This window comes from Dinoponera quadriceps, unplaced genomic scaffold (assembly GCF_001313825.1).
Source record: "Dinoponera quadriceps isolate SergipeBrazil2010 unplaced genomic scaffold, ASM131382v1 scaffold405, whole genome shotgun sequence".
NCBI classification, from domain to species: domain Eukaryota; kingdom Metazoa; phylum Arthropoda; class Insecta; order Hymenoptera; family Formicidae; genus Dinoponera; species Dinoponera quadriceps.
The window spans coordinates 1694013-1704081 of NW_014554754.1; the positions used below are offsets into that span (position 1 = coordinate 1694013).

At 52.1% G+C, this 10069-nt stretch overlaps 1 protein-coding gene across 3 annotated transcripts in view; it reads right to left on the minus strand.

Annotated features, from left to right (window-relative positions):
- The window catches only part of LOC106741489 (protein split ends), a 78422-nt gene that overhangs the window by 5297 nt on the left and 63056 nt on the right, over nucleotides 1-10069 (minus strand). For 2 of the 3 annotated variants that reach the window (XM_014613588.1, XM_014613590.1), the window contains 5 exons: nucleotides 5069-5203; nucleotides 3578-3742; nucleotides 1485-1619; nucleotides 497-766; nucleotides 29-403 (listed from right to left, as the gene is read on the minus strand). In XM_014613588.1, the coding sequence (XP_014469074.1) occupies nucleotides 29-403; nucleotides 497-766; nucleotides 1485-1619; nucleotides 3578-3742; nucleotides 5069-5203 (1080 nt within the window). Of the gene's footprint in view, nucleotides 1-28; nucleotides 404-496; nucleotides 767-1484; nucleotides 1620-3577; nucleotides 3743-5068; nucleotides 5204-7932; nucleotides 8612-10069 lie in introns of those variants that run through there. The other variant, XM_014613589.1, reaches the window with a different exon arrangement.

Sequence of the window (10069 nt, forward strand, 5' to 3'; positions counted from 1 at the left end):
CCCCCCCCAATCGTCGTTTGAAACGTACCTGATTGCCGAATATGTTGTTCTGGATGTCGGTGAGGTTCTGATAATCGCTGTAGATGCTCCGTTGCGTGTAAAGATGGGGCAGGTTGTCGGGATTGGGGGTGATGGCGCGCCTGGCAGTGCTGTTGACGGACGGCTTTTCCGGACTAGGCGTGACGGAACGGCGGACGCTGTTCTTCGGAGACGTCTTCAGGCCGTTCCCGTTCGGGAAAGGGATTACGGTCTTCGGGGCGTTCTCGGTATTGACGGGGGTCCCAGCCGGCGTCGCGTACAGCAACAGCAGGGGCTGATAACGACCCCTCCTACACTTCTCCACGACCTGCTCCCACCGGGGCCCGATCTCCTTCACGGTCGCGTCGTCGAAGTAGATCCATACCTGGGCGACGGTTTTTCCCGAATGATTATTTCATCGAATCGCAACGATCGAAGATTATACCGGTCGATCCGTGAAATCGGCCTGAACACTGACCTTTAGCTTCGTGTGAAAGAAGAAGGTGGAGTAGTGTTTCCCGTAATAGGTGACCACTCCCACGAGATTATGCACGGTGGAGGCGCCCCATCGGGAGTCCACGACGCTGTGGAAGACGTCGCTCAGACGGAGGGACGTGCCCACGGTCGCGAAAACGTCCATGATGTGCTCCAACGACGGCCGCTCGCTGTCCCAGACGACGCCGACGGAAACTATCTCCGGCCGGTTCATCAGGGTCCGGCATATTTGGATCTTCGCCCCGCAGGAACTCTGCGAACGAAACGAAGGGAAATTGATTTCCGTAACACCATGTCATCATTCATTTCGAGTCGAAGTTTGAATTCCACATTAACACGTTCGCTGCTACCTCCTCGGGCATAGTTGGTTCTTCGAAGCCACCAGACATGCTCTCCGCTTTATTCACAAGCCAAGGGTCCAAATTAATGTACTTGTACTACGGATTAACTCGTGCTTGGCGTGGGAGGTCGGTAATCGATATACGAGTATTCCCGTAGTTGGCAGCGAACGTGTTAACACGTGAGTTCTATTTAACTCGCGCTCTTTCGATGCTACAAACGGAAAGTTAATTTGCGTTTTCTCCACTCGAAGGGATTTAATGCGGAATGTAAAATTCCTCCCCCCCCCCCCTTGGAGGCCTAAATTCCCTTCGCAGCATCCAAGGGACATTAACGGGAAGTTATTTCCATTTTCTCCGCGTGAAAACTCAATGTAGGATCCAAATTTCACCTCGGGATTTGTCACAGTCGGAACGTTAGTTCCGGGATCACGGATTCCGATCGATCTCGGAGGAAAGTCTCGACATCGTCGGGCGGGAATTCGTAAGAGGAAAAATTCTGGAGATCGCGCGCGGCTGAGTCAGCGCGGTTCTGTGAGTCACCGGTCTCTCCCTCGGATCGTAAAGCTGTAAAATCCTCGGACGCCCGGCCGAAGTTTTGCGAAATAACCTGTGCGATTCAGCCTTACTTACCGGACAGTCGCGGATGTCGCCCATCCCGCCGGCTCTTCGGAGAAGTTGTCCGAAGAGATCCGGGCTGTTTCGCGAGCTTGACGACGTTTGGCGAGCCTGAGACGTCAATGCCGACGCGGACACGTAGTGCACCATCTGCGAACAGAACGAACGTTGGTTGAGACACGTTTGGACCGAGTGAATTCATCAAGGGAGTCTCAGAATTCGTGTTCCACGAATTCGAAGACTCAGGTTAACGTCCGTAGGTCGAAAGCCAAGGCTGCCTCGTGGAAGTTCACACTTCTTTGCATCTTGGCGAGCGGGAGGCGGTAAAAGCTATCGGCCATGACCGATGCATAACAGCAACTAGTTTCATGCTTTTTACGGTTCGCCGGCCAACGATGCCCGATGCGAGCACGCCAAGGGAAACCAATTCCACCCACGGGATGCTGTATACGGATGCGTATATAATATTACGCCACCCTTTCCGTCGCGCGATCATCGCGACGAGTTCCGGTTTTAAGTCGACCGGACGGGGGGCTCATCGTCGTTTCCACGAATTTCCAGACGAACTATTAATCTGTCGGCGAGTCGCAAGAAACGTATCTTCATGATTATTGTATTAACGGCAGGCGCGGCACAATTATGCGGATACAATAGATAATTTTTACACCGTCACACGATTATATAATTCTTATGTAACGGTGAAATTACACGGTCTATTAACGGTCCCATTCTTTTCCTTTCAAAAGCGGAATACCTCCGCTTCTTTCCCTCGCGATTTTTATGCGGTTGGATTTTTCTTTGATCCTCGGACGACCGGTAGGCGACAACAGACGGCTTATAACGACTGTAGACGGTCGGAGAAGTGGCGCCACTTTGATAATTATTTAAGAACTTCACCGTTCGCCCCACCCGAACGATTCTTCCCCGTGGAAGCTGCAGTCCAGAATACAATTTGCATTACAGAAATAGTCACGGCGACCCTCAGTCCCGAGGATTATCCATTGTAATTTACGCTTCTAAATCCGCCAAGGCTCATTCTTCCCACATAAAAAGGACCGAATCTCCAAGAAGGACGCAAGCTACAAGCCTCCTGCGAAGGTTATAGTACTACGAAAGTTATAGTGCTACGAAAGTTATAGTGCTACCAATTGTGTAGGATTTCGGCAGACCCACGTTCAAACAAAAATATTTTTAAGCCAAGAAAGGACGTAGATAAAATCGGCCCGGTTTCCTGGCGTCGGCTCTACCTGGCATCGGTTCTACTTGGCGTCGGTTCTACCTGGCGTCGGTTCTACCTGGCGTCGGTTCTACCTGGCGTCGGTTCTACCTGGCGCGAGCGAAAAAATGGCGCGACGATTCCTGCCCGGGGATTCGTCTGAACTCTAATGATTCGTGGCGTTTCGTTTCGCAAACGAGACTGCTTTGTTCTACCATTGTGAACACGTTTACAAAACTCGTGTTATGGGCACAGGTAGGTCTACAAGCTCGGGTTAATCTCGCACACTTTTAAGTAACAAATATACATACCGAGAAAAAATACTTAAAAACTTATCGATGGTATGTAAGGCTTATTTCTGTGAAATGAGATTCACTTCTGTGTAAAAATAAACCTTGTATCCCGCAAGTAAGTTTTTCAATATATTTTCTTACTAAATTGTACGCAAAAATTACGTGGCAAGAAGCAAGAAGCGTGAGGGATAATCAATGTTTCGTAAAACGGAGAAAGAGAGAGAGAGAGAGAGAGAGAGAAAGCGTTATTTAATATACGCTTCGGATCGGTTACAAAGCGCTTCAATACAATATAAGGATTATTCTTGAAGAATAATATGCATGAAACCGAAATAGAAATGAAATTAATGAAATAAGGAAAAGTAAGTTGGAATTATAGAAAAGAGAGCAATGCGAAAGGCAGAATGAAAAGTTCGTCGCGAAATGTCATTGACGAAGAGACATAAGTAGAGAGAAAGATAGAGCGAAAGAGAGAGAGACAGAGATAGAGAAAGGCAGCATTTGCTTTTTCCAGACTCAGCCTTCCGCCTGCGCGCGACTAAGCAGCGTATGTACGTGCAACGCACGGGCAAATGGCACGGTATATTAATTACACGAACTTGTGTAAAAGGCAGCGGCTCCGAAGTTGCGCCGCAAGCCCCGCAGACGCTTTGCTCGACGAGCGTCATAGCGAACTTCTGATGCGGCACACAATGCCTCGCGCTGCACATATCCTCGGCCTCGCCGCTGGCGATATGTAGGTGTATGCGTAAGAGGATGTTTTCCTGAAATTGAAAATTGCCCGTTAGCCTGCACACGCGCTCCCTATTGTTTGCTGGGGCCGCTCGCAGCTGCTCGGCAAGGCCGGTTTCAGTCAACAGGAATACGCCTGTCGTCGGCATTTCGTCGTGATCCCGGGAGGAAGTAAGTCGCACTTTTCTAGCGATGAGAAAATAAGAAGCGGAGGAAGGAGGGAAACCCGAGTCGTCGTCGACTCCGGTAAAGCGGTTGGCGCGCGATGGAAACACGGCGAGTCTCTCGCCGGATGAAAGCGCCGCGCTCGAGAGTGCTCCGGGAATAACGGTACGCTATGGTAGCACTACTGTCCTTGCGTCCATTGTACGTTCTCCCGGTACGTGCGTAAACGTGTGCGCGTTTATTACAGCGAGTACCAGCGCTCGCATCGATATTATTCGCCGAGCAGTGTCGACACACGCGCGGACACACCGGCGTCCAACGTGACTGTTGTGTAAACGAGAAAGTAGTATCCCGGCGGTATTCGCAAGGCTCAGCCTCAAGATCGTTATTGCCGGTCCGATCTCTGTAACTAGTCATCGTTAAGAGCGCTCTCGAGATCGGCTGCGAGATATATCGCAATGACGAAAAACCGGAGTCTCAGCCTCGGGCGGACGTCCTCCGGTAAGAGGATTCGATTGAATTCCGCCACATTCGTCGGTCTTCCCCCGAAGGGTGGTAACCCTCCGGCTCTGTCGAGACCCGTCGTTAAATCCCCGTCGTCGACGGAAAAGCGAGGCTTCCCCCCGTTGCGACAGAATCCGAGCGTATCCTTCGAGCTCCTCCGACGGAGACGTCGCTGATCGTTCGGCGTTTCGCGCAATGACGCACAGAGAAATTTCGTCGGATTTAGTCGAATCGAACTGAATTCTTGTCAGTCTGAAATCTGACTGTGGGCGAGCAAATTTTTTTCGCTATAAGAACCAAGGTTTGGTTCTCCGAGCCAAAGGTTCGGTGTTCTTCGCAACCCCGGAAAGTTCAGAGAAGCAAATCTTCGGCTTAGACAAGCAAACTTTGGTTATTATAAGCAAAAAATATATTCGCCCGTGGTCAAACAAGAATTCCGTCGATTCGACTAAACGGGTTCTCAGAGCGCGTGAACCAATCACAGTTCAATCGCGAGAACCGCGAGGAGTGCCGTAAAAAGCGTCGTTTCAGCAATTGGGGAGGCGATCGTCCGCGAGGATAAAAAAGGGCGCCTCGGGGACGGTCGGTTCGCGCGCTTGATCGATTGCCAATACGCGGATTGCGTTATGCGTATCGATATCTCGGGCAATCCGAAGTAATGGCAGCGGCCGGAGCGGTTTGGCACTTACGAAACATTCCGCAGCGTCGTCCATCAAGCCGAGCTGGAACCTCTGCTGATCGAGAAAGCTCTCGGCGAGCGCGCGGCGCAACGTGTCGGGCGGCAGTGCGCTCTCTTGCGAAAACTGCAGCTGCGAGAACAGGTCCTGAAACGAGACAATGCGACGAGGATTTAATGCGGGAGTCACCGAGGGAGATCGCCGAGAAGCGGACGCCTCGCTGGCGTTGGCTGACGTCGCCGACGAGAGGCATCGCGAAACGCAAATAAATACGGTCTCGCGAGCGAACAGGTGCGGATTCTACCGCGGAACTCGGCTCGGCAGAGTCAACGGGCGGAATAAATTTTCATCGTATTACGGAAGACAGAGGAGCTTTCGTCTAGCGAGCGCTCACACTTCCGAGCACGCCGCGACTTCACAACGCTGCGTGATGCTGCCGACGCGCGCACACGCACACATATATCGGGGGAAAACAAGGATATTGGAACATTTATTTGCGGAACGGAAGTTTACTTCGTAATAGTAGATTGTATTTCTATGAAACAAACTTCGTCTCTCCGTAGAAACCGATTTTATATCACCGCAGATAAATTTGTAAGTAATCTTTTCTCAGCGCAAAAAAAGAAAAAAATGCCAGATTCAGGTAAATAATTATTCCAATATTCCTTAGCGAATTTTGATCTGAGCCAAGTAATACTTACCTAAATTAGGTGAAATACTTTCCAAGTACATTATCTAAGTGAAATATTTGCTTGAGGTAAAATTCACTTGTTTCGAGTGAACATTTTCTAAGAAATATCGGAGTAATTATTTACTTAAATCTGATACCTTTTCCTATATATTATCGTATATATAAGAATATATAATCTTATATGAAAACAAAACCTACACGACGAAAGTTTATGCAGCTCTATTAAAAATATAATTCTTGTTACCCAAGAATGACATTTGCGAATTGGGGGGAAAAAATATTGAATAAAAAGAACGGTATCTTCAAATTAATACAATTCTTAGTTTGAAGATATCGTTCTTTCTAACCAACCTTTCTTCCCCCTCAAATCATGCAAATTATACTTGAATAACAAAAGTACGATATTTTTGATAGAATTATATAGAATTTCCTTTAGTTTTCATATAAATAAGTCTTATCTTCATATAAGACAATACAATCTTGCTTATATATGAGAATATAAGTCTTGAGTGTCACTCCTCTGCGCGGCAAGAAGAATAATTCTCGCAGACGCGGGGATTTGGATCCGCCGTCATCGGCATTACGGAAAAGATGTCTCGGCTCGGATGCATCGATTAAATACCGAAGATCGCGAAAACGTCGGTATCGTGCATAAACAACCCCGCTCGGCAATTCCAGTCGCTCCGACGAGCGCGGCGGCCGCAGTTTCTGCGAGTGCCGGACGAACAAACGAGGAGAGGAAGTCGGAATTTTCTCGCACGCCGGCCTTTACGCGAGCTCTTACGTCAGCGCCGATAAAACCGTTGGTTCCGCGATTAAAATCGCGGACGCAATCGCGGCTGAGCCGCGTCGCTCCGCTTCTTCTTTCGTTCCCCTGATCAACATATCCGCGAGATAATCGGACGGTGCATAGGTAATTTCGCGAGGCGAGCCCGGGCGATTTCGCAACGAGCGGGCGAAAGCCCTCGGCGAGCAGTGCGGGGACATCGACCACGCGTTACCTCGATTTTTGTGACCCGCGTCGCCGTGTGCCACCGTGACGCACAGCGGAGGTCAGATGGAAGTGCCGGCGTCGTAATTCGCGACCTATCGCCGGCAGACGGGCTTTTGCAACCGATCCTGCCGGCGGGTCGTCGAGCAGCGGTCGCGTGTTGAAGAAAGTCGCTTCCAAGCGCTTGCTTAATACGCCGCGTTTCGAGAATATCCGGCAAAAGCGCAAGCAGGAGGAGCGCGGGTCGAAGAGTAACGCAACGTTATTCGTAAGTTGCGCGAGTTTCTGTTTCTTTTTTTTCGGGGGGGAACTTCACGCTGAAGAAACCCAGGCATATGCGAAGCACGACGATTCGTGCGATCGATTAATGCCGCCGATAAGAAGGCGGATTGAATTTCCTACGGGTTCCACGACGAATGCGGATGTTTCGGCGCGGGATTCGCGCCAGTCACGTCTGTCGCTGATCGAGCCGGCGCGACTCCGCGTCGATCCGCGTGTCCAGCGAAATTTCTCAATGAAAGTCGCTGTATGTCGTGCAACTCGCCGGTATCGGCGAGACGGTAGTGACAGATGCGCTGCGTACGCCACGTCGGGCGTAGGAGCGATCATAGTAACGGTGCGTCCACGTGCGTCGGAAAGAGAAGGACGCGCCACCTGTTCGCGGCGGCAGGTCCGCCGGCTGGCGAAGAAGAAAGCAGCCGGCTTTGGCGGCTGAAAGCGCGTCCGGGCGAGATCGTTGAATGAAATCGGCGCTCGTTTGCGCTCACACATCGAGTCCACCGCGATTTCACGAAGCGACTACGATCGTTTCGCGTGTGCGATAATACGTAGACTTTAACTCGTACGTATTATATTTGAATGTCCCTCGTATGTCGACGCGCGCGCCTTTCGTGGAGAGAGTAACTCCGCCCGCGTTTTTCGAGGCTTTCACACACACCTGCGCTCCCTCGAGGCCCGGAGCCCGCGATAATTTCAGAGAAAACCGAGCCCGCCCGTGGATTGTCTTAACGCGGGACAGCTCTAACGATTAAATTCGTTATCGGTAATTTATCGCAGGAATTGGATTAATTAACGGAGCGACCCTACGATGCGGAATCGGTGGGCGAATGAATAATTTTCGCCGCTTTTCGCGTGAAAAGTCAACACCGGCGCGATGTGAATGAACGAAGCGAGTAATGAAGCGAAAGGTCGTACTTTTTTCAAGTCGCTCAGCTCATTATTGGCCACCGTGTCTTCTCTCTCCATCCCGCTGTCCTCCTCCTCTTCTCTGCCGTCAACTTCCGCCTCGGGTCTCGCCTCGTCGGCCTTGATTTCCCGATGAACTACGACCGCCGGTGTCGGCGTCTTCGGCACGGCCGTCGACGCCGCGTTCTGACGTACTTTCATCCACTTCAACATTTTGCCATCCCCCGCGGAATCACAGGCGTTTCATCCTCGTCGTTTCGCCGCTCGCGGTTATCTCGGTGCGTTCGGAACGGGCGAATCCCCGAAGTCAGGACGAAAGCATCGCGCTGAATAAACCGAACGGTTGTCCGGCGCGAAACCGGTTGAAAACAAATACGAATTTCCCGGCGGGAAACTCCCCCCGTGGCGGATCCTCGGGCCAGTGCTGTTTGCAGTGTCCACACGCGGTACACACGCGATACGCACACGCTCTCGCTCGATAATTTCATTCATTTGCTCTTCAACCTCGCGACCCAGCCTCCTTTGGTACCTCGTCGATCTTCATCCTTTTCAGGCAGTGGCGTGCATCGTCGTATCTACCATCTGCCGCGCTCCGTTCAGCCCGATCTCGCTCGAACCGTCGAAATTTGGGCCGACGACCGCTTCGTACCGCGCGACCTCTCCGTCCCTCTCTGTCTCTTCTATCTCCGAAACGTCTCTCTTCTTTCTTGCTCCTCTTCAAGCTCGGACGGTGTCGTAATAGACGCCGGCGACGTTATTTCGCGCGACTCCGCGGCTTTTGAGTAATAACACTCTCCGCCGCAGTCACCGCATCAGATAATCGAGAGAGTGTTTAAGCACATAAACCGGGAGGGAGGGGGGAGGCAGAGAGTGAAGAGGAAAGAGGAGGTTGACGATGAGCAAGCAGTTATATCTCAAGCGAGAGTCTCGAGGCGGATGCTTCTTCATATAGCATGGAAGAAGAATCGTACGCCAGCGAGAGCCGGATAGGCCGGCGGGAGAACCCCGGTTGGAGAATCGAGCGGACTCGATTGAAAGCTTAAGGACTCGTTCAGCCGGCGAAGTAACCTCATCGATTAGCGAACTTCGCGTTTAGTAGGACAGGCGCAAGAAGAATCGATTACGATCCTCCCGTCAAGGTCCTCGGCGATCCCGCGGCGACATCCCCGACCGAGGGAGAGAACTCGTTCGGACGACCAGTCGAGAGCGATCGCAAAAAGAGAGAGAGAGAGAGAGAACTCGCCTGGAAGATCTCCAACGTTCGCTGGATATTTACGAGGACTGTACCAGCGTTTTCCGCAGGTCGTAGATCAGGGAGCAACGGTTCCTCTCCCCGTAAATCCCTGGTGGGAAGCCTCCCCCCCCCTCCCAGCGGAGGGAATCGTTCCGGGGGATGTTAACGATTGCGGTCGAATGTTCACTCCGGCGGTTCGTTCCACTTCGAGGTACCATGTGCGCCTCTCGCAACCGTCTCGCAACGTTAGCTTCTCAGAGTGAAGAAGCGCGACCTTCCGCCGCCACGGTCGCCGTTCCGCTACATCTTCTCGTTCGGATGTTCAATGAAGACCCGAAGAAGCGTCGCTCGCCGTGTATATTCACTCTCTCCACCATCGTCGTCGAACTACACGCTGGGCGTGTGCACTCCTCCCGAAAAGACACCGTGTCACATCGGAACCCCGGAGATCCGCTCGCGATCTTCCTCCCCGTGAACTTCCTCCAGCGCACTTCCGGGTCGTAGGGAAGAGACGAGAGAGCGTTCCCTCGGCGCTCCGGCCGAAAGCGCGGAGAAACGTGAACGGAGGAAGAGAACTACCTGCACGCGGCACCGTGCGCCCGTACCTGAAGCCAGCGACTCCGCGGCGTGTGCTGGCGAACACCCCCACCCTCCTCCCGGCTCTCTTCCTCTTCTTTCTATGGGGCCGCGGCACGGTACCCCTTCTCGCTCCATCCGGCGCTCCGATAGATCCAAGAAGCCAATGACGTCACCCGTTTAGCTGTCCTACGTTCACCTACCTACCTGAGAGAGCGGCCCAGGCAGGCCCAGGACCGTAACTCCGGGCTGTAACCTCGGCCGTAACTTTCGGGCCGAATTTCGACGGAAAACCAACCCGGATCGACGTCACTGCGGAATCCTCCCCCCCCCCCC